At 36.0% G+C, this 17,050-nt stretch overlaps 1 protein-coding gene across 1 annotated transcript in view; it reads right to left on the reverse strand.

Moving 5' to 3' along the window:
* DDX10 (DEAD-box helicase 10) overlaps positions 1–17,050 on the reverse strand; it is a 199,245-nt gene that overhangs the window by 165,570 nt on the left and 16,625 nt on the right. The window contains exons 9-10 of the mRNA XM_064441237.1: positions 16,437–16,521; positions 2,369–2,470 (exon numbers count right to left, since the gene is read on the reverse strand). Of these exons, the coding sequence (XP_064297307.1) occupies positions 2,369–2,470; positions 16,437–16,521 (187 nt within the window). The remainder of the gene's footprint in view (positions 1–2,368; positions 2,471–16,436; positions 16,522–17,050) is intronic.

A 17,050-nucleotide genomic window follows, 5' to 3' on the forward strand; every position in this document is an offset into this window, starting at 1 on the left:
AATAGCCATGTGATCAGACATTTATTTAATGAACATCAAAGTAAGATAAATCATTTGAATCACTATCATTTTAAGAAGGAAAAAGAGACAATTTGCTTAAGCTGTGGTGGTTATAAAACAGATCCTTTTAAAGCTCTACGATGCTTAAAGGAAAAGAAAATATCAGACTTTAATTCAGTTCCCTTACTAACGTTGTCCACATTCAGTTGGGGGTTTTTTGTGGTTTTTTGTTGTTGTTGTTGTTGTTATGTGGAATTTTTTGAACAGCAACATCAAAGGAAAGCTTTAAGCACAATTAGACTTTTGGTAGTTGACTCCATTCTAGTCCTTATATTTGCTGTTTTAGCAAAATTTGTCTTACATTTGAAGTTCACATATATTCTACACAGAATTGATACCATGTTTGACCAGAAAAATGTGTATTTACTTCACTGTATTCAGTTTGTTACACAGAAGCAGCATTCACAACTGCCTCTGAAATGGCATATCCCATACATCAAAAATACTTTGAAAAAAATTAAAATAAACCTTAAATCTGGATAGTGCTATATGCATGTCTGTTCTCTACAGAAATGACAACTTGGGTCCAAATGTGGCATGTCTGGAGTGATGACATCCAACTACGGTATCAAAAATGGCAATTCTCAGGGAAACCAAACATAAAAATCAGCCTAGTGAGGCTGAACATCGGAGCACTCATAAAGGAGTAAGATGCAGTAGGAACTGACAGTATTTTGTGGTTATCATTCCAAGCTCTTGCTTCTTTTCCCTTCACTATAGCTGATCACACAAGCCTTCCTTTTCATTTGTAAAAACAAAATAAGTTTACCAGAAGTCACCATCATATCAAGTTGTAATTGATCAGGCTATCCTGACTTACTTTAATGCATCTTATTACTGAATTTACAATAGAAAAAGCTAATGAAGTGCAAAAGATTCTCATTTAGAGGATTTTAATAACGACAAGTCCCAAAGTATGTATTCACTTTCTTCCTTAACTCAAGTTTTGACATAAACGTATATGAAAGTGTTAACCAAACACAGATAACAGTACAAGTAGTGGCACTTTCTTACCATCCTGTGTTACACTAGAATTCAAAGAATACAGTATAGTTAATTTTGAGCAGACCTGAAGTTTTAAGCAACGAGGTAATAATGACCACTTAAAGTTGCATCCTACTTTGACTTCTTCCCAAAATAATTATTTCACAAACGCTTTCTGCATACAGTTAATTATCATACAGTTAATGCATACAGTTAATTATCTTCTTTGCGTAGTCATCCTTCTCTGGATTTCTTCTAGCTCCAACCTACAATTTTTGGCATGGTGTAACCTATACTAAGTATTCAACAAGGAGTCAGGCCTATACCACATTTTCTGGCTTGCTTTCAATGCTTCCTCCATATTTCCTTCACATTCTGTTTCCTCTTTGAATTAGACTCACAGGCTCAAAGAACAATGAACTCCTTCCTACCTATAGCTACTAATTAAGAAATTACCACCAATGCTTTTTAGTGGTGTGGGGTTTTTCCATTATTTTTACAGTTAGGGTTTTTGTCTTTGCTACAAATCCATTACCCTGCATTTAATAGGAAAATGAAATATAAGTGCTTTTTTACATAGTACCATTATATGCTTCTGCAACTCTTTCAAAGTCAGTTCCCTTTTGTACAGATAGCATAGGTCCCTACAGGTCTTCATCAGAATACTCTCTCTGGTATGTAAAATGGCCACTTAGCCACATCTTTTACTTCCTGTTCTTCAACTACCTGATTCAGAAAGATCATGACAAATTGGAGAAACATTCGAGAACTAAAGAAAAGACAGGTAAGCGAAACAAGAATGATGAAAGGTATAAAACCATATAAGAACAGATTAAAGAAATTTTGTTTAATCTGAAAAAGAAAAGCGAAAGAGATAGCATGATAATGTTCAATTACATAAAAAGTAGCTGCAAAGAGTAAGAGTACATAATTTTCTATGTATTCTTGGCACAGGACAAAAGAAATATTTCACTTAAATTACTTGCAAGGTTTATCAGATATTTTAAGAAAAAAACTTAATGGCAGGAACTGTTGAGTATAGATGAGAACACTTTGGGAAATTGTGAAGACATTCATTGGCAAGTTAGACAAGCATCTGATAAGAATGATTTGTGCAGCTGATCCTGCCTTTGTGAAAGGGGATGGAATAGGTAACTTCTCAAGGTCTTTTCCTTCTACAATACTATCCTAATCAAATTATCTCCCTTCTTTGTCCAGCTCCAGGCAAATCAAGCACTTAACTGCATCAGGATTGTCATAAACTCATCACACTTTATTCCTGTAGAAAGAAGGCTGAATAAAAGACAAGCCATTAGTCACTTACTTGATTTCACTGACAGGTACTTTCCTCTGTGCCAGCTGTTCCACCATACCTTTTTCTTCTGAGGGAAGCAATACTAACAAAGCTTCACCACCTTCTTTGTATCTGATTGGGGGGGAAACACATAAGAAACCTAAAGCAAACATGCAAAAATTACTTTTGTTTTTTTTCCAATAACCAATGAGAATTTACATTTGCTTCCTTATAATCAGCCCAAAGAACAGATAAAAATCCTCACTTCCCAAAGGAAAAAGAAAAGGCACACCAGTTACGTGACTTGCCAATATTTCCACTTGAGCTGATTTCAAAACTACTCCTAGAGCCCTGAACATCTGGGACTAAGACACAGATTCAAATCCGTGGATCTTTTCTTCACTTCATTAGAAATATATCTGTAGTAGTCAAAAAGCACTTGATCAAAACTTAAGATACTAGAAGATCTAGCTACCTGTATTCATCTTTTACCAACAGGCAAGTCTTAACACCTGGTAATAACTGATTCTCCTTTGCACATCCTGCAAGTGTAAAGGCTAGAAAAGGTTATGCGCCTTATAGAATCATTAAGGTTGGAAAAGACCTCTAGGATCATCAAGACCAACCGTCAACCCAACACTACCATGTCTGCTAAACCATGCCCTGAAGTGCCACGTCTACACGTCTTTTAAATACCTCCAGGGATGGTGACTCCACCACCTCTCTGGGCAGCCTGTTCCAATGCCTGACCACTCTTTCAGTGAAGATTTTTTTCCTAATATCCAATCTAATCCTCCCTTGATGCAGCTTGAAGCTGTTTCCTCTCGTTCTACCACTAGTGACCTGGGAGAAGAGACCAACACCCACCTCACTACAACCTCCTTTCAGGTAGTTGTAGAGAGCAATAAGGTCTCCCTCCCCTCAGCCTCCTCTTCTCCAGGCTAAACAACCCCAGTTCCCTCAGCTGCTCCTCATAAGACTTGCTCTGCAGACCCTTCACTAGCTTCGTTGCCCTTCTTTCCCAAACAACAGCTCCTACTTGCATCTTCAATAAAGGCTAATTTTCTAACAGGTCACAGAGGCATCACTGAAAGAAAAGCATAAAAACAGAACTTCTTTCATTTATAAAAGTAGTTTTTAGGTACAAAAGAAAAAATACAGCCAGACTGATCCCATAAGATCATATCTAGTATTCACTCTTCAGTGCATTTAAAGCTGTATCAAGTGTAGCTCAAGTGTTGCTCAAGATACATGGTTGGCAAAGAAATAAAATTTCTTCTATTTTATTCTTAAAGCAACTTCTTGTTTACTTTCTTTTTGCGAAAGAAAACATCAGTTCCTTGTTTTGGCAAATTTAGTGACTTGAGGACATTCGTGGAGAAAAAAAAATGCCCAACAGCATTAATAACCAAAAAAGGCTATGGGTTTAAGCCCTACCAAAAACATAGTAATGATGAGTTAGCTTATCCACATTATGTAAGTCCATATCTATTGTTAACACATATATTATTTCTTCATTTACATTACAGTACAGATTAATAGGAAAATATTGCATAGAGTCTTCCATTATATAAAAACAACAATCCAGCTAAATTGAAGAAATATGCCAAAATTGGACAGAATCCAACTCACAACCAATTGATGCGAGGAATGTGTGGGACAAAGCAAGATAAGAGAGTAAGTTACTATGTAGAGCAGCTCTAAACTGCCAAGAGCTGTTCACAGGGAAGTCCCTAGGCAGCAGCAGGTTGCAAGCCTATATATAAACTGCTGTGACTACAAGTATTCCATTTAGGTGAAACAGAAAATTCTCATCGTATTATTTTTCAAGTGTCAATTTATATCAAATTATTTTCTACCTTAACAGGCCTTTGGTTTGGTTCCCACTCCAGTCACATTTGTCTTTTTTTCCTATGCTAGTAAAACTTTTCATCCATCTTAAGCATATCTGGTCTGTCCTTTCGGTACAGAAAATTAACTGTTTCCTCTATCTTTATTCCACTCAAGTCTGTTGCCACTTCATAAATCTTCAGCTTTTGTTACCCCATCATACATTCTTCTGCTGAGTCTTTACTCTAAATGCATTCACCCTTCTCCATCAAAAAAAACCATCAAGGAAAGGATACTATACAAAAGATATAAAGTGTCAGCAGAAGGCTGGGAGATGTTATTCATTTGTCTTTGGGTCAGACATCACAGAGAACAAGACTATGCCAGGGTAGGTCACATATCTTTCCAATAAAAGTTCAGCAGTGACAGAAGAAAATACCAGTGCAGCCTACATGGATAGAAAAGGGGACATAAGTGCTATTTAAGGAAGTATTAGGGTCAAGACCCCTCGGCTTAAGAAAGCTTTTAAGTTGGAGGCCAGAGAGCACTGAAGGATGTTCTCAGGCACACCAAACAAGAATCATACCATTAACTAATAAAAGTTATTTCAGATGGAATATGGAGAGCCCACATCTCTCCAAGTATAAACAGTTGTCACTTGGCAAAAACCATACTGCAGAACTGTTTGAAAACTATAAACACTATCTGTCACAGCATAGTAAGCAATGCAAGTAGCAACAAAATCTGCAGTTAAAACAGTCTGACAGCTTTTATTACAGCTCTCTGCTTTCATTTGATGGATTTGAAAAAATCACAACAAAATGCTCTCAGATGCCTTTTTTTTCTTCCCAATGTTATACATGATGGGTTTAGGGATTGACTTTTAAAGACAACTGTAAAACGTTTAATAAACATTTTCATCGTGAGATTTTAACCCTTACATTATGGATTTAAAAATTTTAGACGGAAATCAAACCGATACAAGAAGAAAGTCTCTACCACATACCAACATGTAAATTTACTGGTTTTATATGGTTTGGTAAGAGTACCAAAAGAAATGATAAGACATTTGGACTTTGTTTCAAAAAATACCACTTCAGGGTTGTGGGTGAGGGAAAGATACTGTACAAAAACTATACTAACTTTATTTTAATCTATTTAATTAGTAGACCTAAAATGTTCTTAATGCAGAACTATCAGCTTGCAGAATCTTTCTAAAGAGTTCTAAAGCAATCCATATGCTTGGTTTAAGGCAAGTTATTACCTTTACCAAGAGCACAGGGAAACGTAAGTTACTGCTGATCAAACATGCCATGAATGTTTGGGCCTTTGATATAATAAGGTTTGGAATGACTTGCTTGCATAGACCAAGTGCACCTTCTAAGAAAGCTCTATATACTTTAACCCAGCCAAATTCCAAATGATATTTCCACAATGTATGTGCATGTCAGACACTGCCACTGCTTGAACAAGCAATGAAATCCTGGAAAGCCACTGAACCTTAGAGGACTTTGCACTTTATGGCAAAAATTGATGATTGCAGTTCCAAGGCTGCTAATTATTCATCAAAAGAACCTGAGCTCTCAGAGCACTGTTGGAATGAAAATATTCTCTTTTATCTACCCATGACTTGTATCAGACAGGAAGACAGAGATAATACTGCTGCCAATACTCGTCTCACCAACTTAAGAGCAGAGCTGTGCATTATTCTGTACTCTCTCTTCAAAACAGATGCTACAAAAGGAAAGGATTCCAAAAAAAGCTATGACAGTGATCCGATATCTGGAAAGAGTGTCCGTTTAGTCTCTTAACAAGAATCTTCTTAATTAGTCAGGAAAACAAAAAAAACTCTTGATCACACTATATAAACACCTACAAAGGATGATTTTTGCAGATTCTTTAAATTTAGTCAAAGGCATGAAGTGATTTATGTAGTTTTGGTGCTTCTGGCGTTTCTTATCCTGGAATGCCTAGCTTGGCATTCTTAAATTGTTGCTTTATTATTTTTATTTTATTCAGTACAACACGCTATGAGAGACCAGTACCATAAAAATCATGGAAGAAATACCCATCAAGAGTCAGAGAGTGCATATATTCTCTCTGCAAGTCACAAACCCAAACTCTGAAATGATACAGTACAGGTAATATCATTCTACGTTAGTTTTGCTTTTATAGCTTTTCCTCAGTAACAACGAGGTCTCTCTCAGAAGAGGATGCAGGGTCAGATGAACCTTCAGTGTAAGCCTTGAAAGGTGTTCCTGTGTTATTAGCACTAAACACATTATATGCTGAGTCAGTTATCTTTACAGAAAGTACAAATTCAGGAGATGTAATTCTAAAGGCACATCCCATAGATAATTTACGAAAAGAAAACAAGCATTAAATCAGGTATCCATGGAAAACAACTAATTCAATGTTTACATTAAGTCTTGCAAAGCCTTTATCCAGAGAAAATAGTACTACAGCTAAGTAAAGAAACAATCACATAAAAATAGACAAAGAAGAGACAGGGGTTTCCAAACACCTATACTTTCTCATCTTTTGGCAACTACTAAGAAAAAAAAAAAAAAGACAACATTAGAAATACTTCTCAGTGATGAGGCTTTCAGAAATACAAAGGGACTGAAAGAGATCTGGTAAATATTGATGCAGTGTAATCTTCTTCCTTACCTATTTTGGAAACATTCACTCTTTTAAATGCTAATATTTTAAATGCACTTGAAGTTAAGGAGGAACAGTCTTTGAAAGTCTCTGTCCATTTTTACACTGCAAATGTGATTTAATTAAAAGTTTAATATTAATGCTGTTCTTCAGAGCTAAACATGAAAACTAAATCATTACAGAATTGAGAAAGCTGAAAATCAAACAGTCTTAAGTAGCATCTGGGAAGGTTTGTATCTGTTCAGTGTCTAAACTAATTTTTAGTTCAAGAAAGCAAAATGCAACCCTATTTAAAAAAGGAGTTTTACTTGGGCAGAGTATTATCTTATTTCTCAGGAAAGAAAACAACTTAGTAATGTGCTAATAAGAAAAATATGGTCTTAAAGATAACCTCAAAAAGAGAGGTAGTAATGGAAAGTTCTTCAAAAGTGTTTTCTCTGTGTCTTTCATACAAAAAGCTTCTATATAGCCAAATGTATGAAAACACAAGCTCCTAAAAACTGGGATAAACAACAAAGAAAGAACACTTCGATCTTCTGCTCAAAATTGGTTTCCATTACAATGCCTAAAACATAGGAGAAAAGAACATCCTTCAGCACCCTAAGGGAATAAAGTTCTCTCTAAAGCCAACAAAAGAACATTTCTTTATTTTCAGTAGACAGTAAAACCTTTAAACCTTTATAGAAGATAAAGCAGCAAAACGTCAGCCTCAGCTACTGAATTTTTTCAGCAGGAAGACTCCTTCTGCAGATGAGAATACATTAGGAGAAGTTCTCCCCATTTTTGCTGACTGCAGACTTCAAGTTGTTTGGTTTTGTTGATGATGGACATCTGTCCTAGAAGGCTAATTCACATTGGTGATTCACTAAGTATGTATCTCATCTATGCTGGAGAAATGTAAATTAAAAACCTCAAAGTAATCAAACTTTCTTGAACTGTATAGTAATTGATTATTCATCTTGTCATCTCCTCAAGGTGATCAAGAAACCAGAGCAGGGACTCATCTTTGCATTACAATTTTAACAGTCTCTTCATATACCAGATACAATTCATTCTAATTCTATGGAAAATTGCATCTTACCTGCAGAAAGTCTTTGAAAAAAAAAAAAAAATCACATACTTCCAGTTCAAATCTGTCTTATTTTCTAGAGTCTATTGGCTTCAATATTTATCCAAAAGGCAAGTAACTTCTCTGCAACTCAATTTTGACTTACAATCAAGGAAGCTGTGACAAATTATCATTAGCACTATAAAGCAAAGGGTAGGAATGATATATTCACACTGACTGCAGATGAGAAAAGGGATGCCTACAATCAAGGGCAAGTGCCAAAGGCTGGACAGGAAGGAAACGGGATAAATTATTTAGGACAATGTGGTACTGGCTAATTAGAAGTAGAGAAAAATGGTTTAAAATGTCAAGAGCCCCATTTCCCTAGCAAAGAAACACAAAGAGCTGCCAAATAGTTTCATTTCATGCCAAAAAATAAATAAAATAAAACACTAAAATCAAGAGGATAGTTTATTCACCATGACAGAATCTATCTTAAACTTCTGCTAAAAAATCACCCTGAGCCAACAGCGGGTATGAAGCATGAAGGAAATATTAGTGTGGCAACAATTCAATGAGGACAGAATGAGAAAAAATGCTTTTTGTGCAGACCAGACATTCAATTTTTGCTAATCTTAACCTATCTTAACCCACCCTTGATCAGATCAAGCCAAAGGCTGCATATACCCCTAGCCAATACTACGAAAGCAAACAATACTACCATTATCACAAAGGCAACAGATGAAAGCGTACCACGGTTATTAATCACTTCCACCTTGCCATGCAGCTAGAGCTGAGCTTGTTGCAACCATATTCAAAGTAATTTCACATCCTTGCCACGACCATCGTAACATACAGTTCAGTCACATGCACCGTATTTTAATTGTCAGGGACTAACAAGTCACAGTGACAACACAATAAAATAGGAATGGGAACCGGCTGATCGTGAGGCACCAGTGTTCTGCTGTAGGGCAGACATCCAGTAGGAAAACGAAACAATGGGACAGCAACAGAAAGGGAACTGTAAGGATGGCCTGCACGGAAATAGGAAATGTTATACAGGTTTGTCTTGAACAGATGTATTGCAACATGTTTCCCTAACATTTGTATTTCAGAAGATATAAGTTGATGCCAAATTTCAAGAAAGTTAAAGGCAGTATATTTCTGCTTTGTTTTGGCAAGAAAAAAATAATCTCTTAAAAACTGGCAAAGGAGAAAATGGAGATGAGGAGGCAATTGTAAAATTTGGGAGAGGAGGGTAAAGATACTTGCATTACAGTTTCCTGAATTGGAATACTTCCCATTACAGAAAACTCAATATAAAAGAGGTGATAATGTTTTTGGAGATCTTTACCACACACAAAAATGCAAGGAACCATAAGTACAAAATGTTTATGCTTTGGAGGTCACATATCTACCACCATATCAAAAAATACCCTGTGTTTTGTGGTAGTTTCTAACCTCTAACTTAAATGGGACTTTACCAAGTTGAATTGATTAAAGACCTAATTTTAGACTAACTGGGCCAAGATGGATAGATTTCAACATATGCTGTCATCTCATCTGTCAAAAGGCATAGAAATAAGGTATCACTGCAAAACTTGTGAGCTTAAGTCAAAGCCATTCCCAAAAAGCCTTGCATCCCATGCCAACAAACCACCTTTGGAAACATTAGTATTGCAGAAACTCTCCACAGTAGATCCCATCAGGGAAAGGAAATCAGGCATCAAGGAAGCCAAATCAACTTCTCAACTTGCCTTTTTCCCATCCAGGTCAAATTTGCTAAAGACTTACATGAAGTAAGCAAAAGACTGCTGTCCTTAAAACGTTAAGGTCAGTAAGTTAAGCATGTGGAATAACATCCAAACTAAGCCCACTAATTTGCCTGGTTTTGCATGCGCATTGTGATACACTCAAATCACGTATTTTCACTCTTCTTCCACTGGACCCTTTGTTCATCAGACATGGTTGCCAAACTATTAGCACAAAACTATTTAATAGTTGCTTCACCATGTAAGGCAATTGTTTATTCACAGCACACCATTCACACTCTTCTCAGAACATAAATATTCTGGACCACTTGGTTTGGCAACAATAATGTTCTTTAAACATTTGCACACAATTTTAGTTTCCATAAAGATTCCAGAACAAGATAATTCCATCACGTGGAATAACTGAAAAGCAAAATTCAAAAAGCAGCACAGATCCCTGCTTCTAGAGCACAGATTTACCCCTGTAAAGACACAAAGAATATGCCAGTGAAATTATATAGGTATTTGTTAATGTACACAGTATTGCAATTGAGACTACAGGATGATAAAGAAAAACCTGGTATAGTACAGTTCATCTGTGGTTAGAAGTAGTGGAAAAAGGAGAATCACCATCTGAGTATGCAACTATACATCTAAATTTTAGAAGCTAGGTTACAGCTTCTACATTTCTAGCTAAAAACCTAGCAATCATGCTTAATATAGAAAAAAATTAGTGTGAGTCAAGTTCTATTATTTCTACTATGCAATTTACATTTTATTTTTAAGTTCTTTTCAGTTCCTTGATAAAATAACTGCAGTAGTGAAGGAAAAAAGCATTGTATTGATGCAGACGTTTGTAAAGGAACAACATAAGACATCTATAAAAATATATCCAAAACATATAACCAAAAAATATCAAAATGGACAGTTTTATTCTGAGAAGACCTATTTCAATCTGATATGCATATGAATAAATCTGTTCACCCACACACTATCCTTCAACAAAGAGGAACTAATATCCATATCTACTCCTAAGGCCTTCCACAGAAATACAATAATTCATAGTTTTGTTTTAAAATTCAACTATTAAATCTGATTATTTAAGATAATTTGTTTAAGAAATATGTTTAAAAATTGTAACAGCTTTAGGTCTCTCATAGCAGGCTCAATACAGGCAAAACTTTGTTTCCAATTATACTACAGTCTAGGCCTTCTGACGCAATGAGGACTGTTGCAAGCTTCAAAACAAGAAAACATCATTTCCCAAAGCCCAGGAGCAAGAAGAGTTTTATCTACTGTTTATTATACCTTCTACACCAGAGTTTCTTCTCTAATGTGGTAATTTGTTATTCTATTTTTTAAGTGACAAGTGAGCACAGGAAAAAAAACCACACTGCATGAATATCAGAATTTCCATCCTTTGTACATGATCAATTGTCTCTTTTTGTAATAGATGGTTTTCTTTAAAACAACAAATCTTTAACAAGAGATCTGTGTGCACTGCTAACTGAAATTGGGCCATATCACCTACAGCAAGTCCTACTAAAGCAGCCTTACAACAGATGAGAAAGGGTGCTTGCTATTCACAGCTGAAAAAATGCTGCAGACAGCCTGCGTTCGCTGCTGGTTCCTCGATTTGGCCAGGGAGAAGAGCTCTTTCCCATGGGTTGTGAACAGTCCAACATCCCACAGGGGATTTAAAATAAACAACAGAACATGGGCAGGCTTCATTTTTGGTTTTCCTTTAGCTCACTTCTAATGCTTTATTCACTCTTATTTCTCCATTGCATAGACCTTAGTTCAGTATCCCAAAAAAAAAAAAAAAAAATCAGTAAATATTGCTATGAAGTTAGAGATCGCTTCACGGTTTTTTTATTTTGGGGTTTGGTTTGGTTTCCTCTGATCACTTAATATTCTTTTCCTTCTCCTGCCAAGTTCTGAGAACCACACAAATAGCTTTTATTCACACCACAAAACCACAGTCCCCTTGCCTCAGCTGTATTGGCTAGGTGTCCTTGTTTGCCAGGCAGACTTAGTCACATAAAATAATGGGCAAGAATAGGCAGTGGCTCACCAACCTTATGTTTGTCTCAGAACAAAATGAATTCAAAAGGCCTTGGGAGGTTGTTGGGTACTCCAGCCTAGACTGTAAACAATCCATTTTCCACAGCACCTGTGTCCACTCTACTGCATTAAAATATTTGTGCTAATTTATTTTTTATAACAGCTTACAGGATAACTTCATGTCAGCAGGTAATAACCGTAGCCACTTAATATGTCAGTGTATTGGAACATTCATATCATACCATTATGAAGAGAATTCTAATGGATAACACAGTGCCAGCCAGTACAACTGCAGCATTGCAGGCCACTGTCAGAAATGTAGCTAGGGTACAGTGTTTAATTTTAGAGAATTTAACAATGTGAATTGCAAGTTAAATACGTGGTATCAACAATTTCTTGTGACCTCCAATAGCAGCTATTTTTACTTAACTTGAGTTAGGATAATGACTTGACTGGAACATAATAGGAGAGGGTCTATATACTGCATTTATTTTTAAAGAAACATCAGTAGAAGTGCTTCAGTGGGTTTTAAACATTAAACAAAAAAAATAAAAATAGGAGCTGCCATCTTGACTGTACTTTTTATTCAGGACCCAAAACATGTATCCCTGGGATATATTTCCCAATAAAAAAAGTCACACTTCCACCATTGATAAATAGTTCCATTAAGTCACTCACATTTTTTAATGCTTTAGTGCCACTTGCAAGGATTACTCTAAAGGCTTTTTCTCACTTTCACACATGGAATTACTTAAGGAGAGCCCAATGAGCATGCTTCAAAGCATTTTACTTCATAACAGAATAAGGTCATTGTATGACCTGCCCCTTTCACTTTTCCAAAACTTCATGTGTGTGTATTCTTCAGTACTCACAAGGCATCAAAAAGAAATTTAAGTCTTTATTCATACTTCTTGGCTCTAATCATCATACCAGCCAGTACAAAGATAGTAGGCAACAGACTATCCTGCTTTGGGAAGACAGACTTATTATTCAATTCGTTTTCAGAATATAATCTACCAAAAGAAAAAAAGCATATATAGAGCTAGACAGAACATGCATGCCTGTATGCACACTACGTTTAATGACAACAACAAAACTACAGTGACTTTCATAAGACAGTTTAAGCACCTAAGAAACCTAACCAACGAGCCTGGATTAAATACCATTGGAAGTCTGAGTCAGAGTCAGACCTAAAGCCAATATTAAGTTCTGAAAAATACCATAGATAAAAACTGCAGAGCAAAACAATGTATTCTGTTTAACATCCCACTGCCAGTGTCTTTAGAAAAAGGCTCCTCACAGAAAAATCACTAAACTCAAGTAACAGTTTTTAATAGTGTCCTCAGAAGGGGCGGGAGGGAAGGAGTAGAGGAAGGAATGTAATGCTAGGAAAGAAAGAAATGAATTACCAAGGCATGCCAGGATACAACCACATCCAAAATAGAAGTTGTTTACACATGAATAGAAAAATAAAAGACTTTTCCACTTATCAATGCAATCACGACCGAAAGAAAAACATCCCTATCTGTGTTTCTTCCATGCCATACAACTTACAAATTATATTTGGAAAACAGTTGTGGGGAAAAAGGTGAGTACCGGTGTGCTTCAGAAATCATTATCTTCTGCTGTCCCCTAGTGGCACTGTAACTTATTTCACAAAATAGATCAAAGAATATTTTCAACTGTAGGTTTCACAGGCTACAGAACAGAAGGCAACAATAGAAATTAAAAGCCAGCAGAAACAAGTCTTGCAGACGATTGCTACAAGTAGCTCTTACTTATTTAGAATTTTGGAAGACAAAACCCACAGGAAAATACTGTTATCTAGTATTTTAAATTACAGACTTTGCTAAGAGATTGTGTGACAAAAATATAACCAAAAATATTTATGGGCATAGCCATGATATTGTCAGTATTTTAGAAATTCTGTTACTGAACTAGTTAAGACTTTAAATAAATACTTTAAAATACAGCTGGAAGAAATAGCTTCCAATCACTCCAACCATAGCACACCTTTCAAGTTTAAAAAAAAAAAAAAAAAATCAAGATATGCCGATTCTACTAAAAAGTAAAAGCATTACTGGACAACAGCCAGATTTTCTTGATCTTCCTTTCCCATATATCAAAAATGCAGGAGTTGCAATTTATGTTCTTCAGTAGGATGAAACACAAGTGAAATTCTACTTAGGGAACACGGTGGTCTTATTCACTTAAAAATCAAATACCTTTCATCTTAGATAAGGTTTTGCAAAACTGTAAAACAGATATGGGAATACGTCCCTGATTGTTAGTCAAAGGTTTTTCAGCCCCATCCCCAAAATAATTTCTCTCTTGACTTTCATATTTGCTTTTGTATCACAAAATAATTTGATTTCAAAAGTAAACAGTATTTGGCATCCCAGTTTTAATTACAGTTTAACACAGTCTCTTAATTAGCTGAGATATTTAATGTAGCTTTCATTCCATGCAATTATATACTCTTGTAACCCATGAAAATTTGTAATTATCTCTAACCTCATTAATGAGGACTACTAAACTGCAGTTCAGTTCACTTTTGTCAAGTTTCCAGAAGTAACACAAGCTTCTCATACTAACTGTAGCTATCAAAAACAAGTGAAGCTTCCTACTCAACATTAAGAGTTCACTGAGAAGTACATTCTCAATTATCCACATCTAAAACTGTGTTAGCATATTTACTTAGTGCACAGTGTTTACTTAAAACGATTAGACCTTTCCCTTGCTTTATTTTCAAATATTTACTTCATGCTGTTAAGTTCACTAAACAAATCACTTTCCAGGACTGCTTTACTTTAAGGACAGAGAGACCCTTTTTGTTTCTCCAAAGTGAAAGCCCAGCACAGACAGAACCTTCCTTTATCTTTGCACCAGATTAAGAGACAAAAAATACACATAAAGCTTTTCCTGCAGGAGGAACTCGCTTTCAGTAAGTCACCACCCTGCCAGCTCAAGCAACTTCTCAGACATACTCCCAATTTCAGTAAGGTCCGGCTACTGAAAAATACACATGAAGGGAAATGTAAATGACAGCCTGGTGAAGCAAGGGGCAGGCATCTGGCACCCCCCATGGCCACAGCACAGACTCTCTGCCTAATCTGCCCCTGAAGCAATCACAGAAGGTTGTATTTAAGAGGCTGCTGAAGACAGACCCAATAAGGTTGCAAGGCTAACATCCTCATCAGAGTGACATTTTATTAAAAGCCTTGTGGAAAAAGGGGATTATTTGTCTCTCTGTAGCTGCTTCCCCTCTACTAAATCTAATTACAATCTTTCTTGTCAGCACTGAATGAGAACTGGGACAAGTCTGAGGATTAACTCCAGGGAGGTGCTTTAACTCAGTGACACAGCCCGGGAAGAGCTCAACAAGCCTCCCAGAAACTGCCAATTAAATAGTGCCAAATATTTGTTTTCCCTTCCACAATGACAGTATGCCATAAAGACAAAATTACAAGCCTTCTGTGGAAGCTGCAAAGGATTAAAAAAGGGAACACACCAACACACCACCCCCACCCCCCAAAAAAAACCCACACCAAACATACAAGAGTTCTAACTAAGCCTACATGCTTTTCTCTCAATTGGGATGCGTAGGATTACATCTAGATTTACATTTAGCCAAATAGCTACATGTTTTATCTAATTATATGTAACATTGGCTGATTTTGTTCCTAAACAGGGTTTTTTCTAAAAGCATTTAGAAATTTATTATTCCCTTCTATTATAAGACATAGATAGGAAAATGGAGAACACGGGACAGAACGGGGCAGAAGCACTACCAATTACAATGAAAACATGGCTAGAACTTCCACGTTCTGAAGGGGGACTGGAAGTACACACTCCTGTTACAGTCACCAAAATGTAATGCCATCTGATCCAGAAAGACATATTTCAAACTCCTAGAGTGCAAAGTGCTGAAGTCCTATTCTAAGAACCTGTTCTGTCATTAGGTTTGACTTCTGTCTATATTGCAACAAAGATAATAAAACCCTCCTAAAAATAAATTAAATTATATACAAGATATGATGCCAGGTCTTGCATTTCATCCTTCAGATAACTGCATAAAGTTTTTGATCTACTGAATTACATGCAATAACAACTCCTGTTTCTCTTAAAAATCTACTTCAGAGATCAAGGACAAGGTTTGCTATAGTGTATCTGAGTAACTCCTGTCATAAAAGGCTTAGCCACAAATATTGTAAATAAAGCTACCCCTAAGAATATAATTCTACAAAAGACTACAAAATTAAAAGTTTAACCTGTAATTAACATTATTTGATTCCTTCCTCCCTAAACTAAAATAAGGAAGAAATATTTGCATTCTTCTGAAGAGTCTTCAATGACACAAAGAAATTGGATTCACAATCTAAAGCCTTCTTTTTCTATAAATGGCAGTGGCAAAACAAGCTTTTCTACCCACAGACATACTCAACTCAGCCTTTGAGGTAATCCTGCCAAGTGCAAAAGATCTTTGCTTCCTCACTATTAATCTTCCCTGATCAGATTAAACAACTGGGCATATTTTTTCTGTCTGCTGTAAGGAGTCTCTGAAGCTCATTAAGAAATTAAGTCAAACCATTATTCTTATGGGATCAAAAGGGTCTTTTGGTGCTAACAGCCCTTCTTTCTTTCCAATTTATATCTCTACTTTTTTCAAGTGAGTCTTTAGCCAATTATCGGTTCCTATAACGATCAAAGCATTAAAATATTTTACGAAAAATGAAAAACAAACCTGGCTGTTCTTCCCACTCTGTGGATGTATGTGTTTGCATCTTCTGGACAATCAAACTGAATTACCCAGTTCACTGCTGGAAAATCTGTATCAAGAAAAAAACATGTCATTAATTCTTGTAAGAACCATCATTTAGACCAATTTACAGACACTGGGTGCAACCTCTGAAATAAAAATAAAATTAATTGCATGTATTAGCATATCATAAACAATCATCCTCTTCATCAAGGAAAGCGAAAATTAATGGTGTCTTCAATTCCTAAATTATGACAGTACACTGAATGGAACATAATTTCACACTTGACAAGATCTGACATGCTTTGTGTCACACAGATGATAAAACACCACTATATTTAATAATTAAATACCCACTTTTCACCTACAGTATCAATAATATCCTACACCACCAGGGTTTGAACTTCACTGTGGCAAGACAGCACTACTTCAGCTGTCCACATACAGAAATATCACAGTCCATCTCAAAGACAGGAGGGGGATGACCAAGCCTGACAAAGAAGTCAACAGTGAATGTGAATGATATTGTTAATAAGCATTTTCTAACTGCTGCACTTCATCCGGCAGCAGCATGCTTTGCATTTGAGTAAGTTCATATT

Source organism: Phalacrocorax carbo, chromosome 1, assembly GCF_963921805.1.
Source record: "Phalacrocorax carbo chromosome 1, bPhaCar2.1, whole genome shotgun sequence".
Lineage (NCBI taxonomy): Eukaryota > Metazoa > Chordata > Aves > Suliformes > Phalacrocoracidae > Phalacrocorax > Phalacrocorax carbo.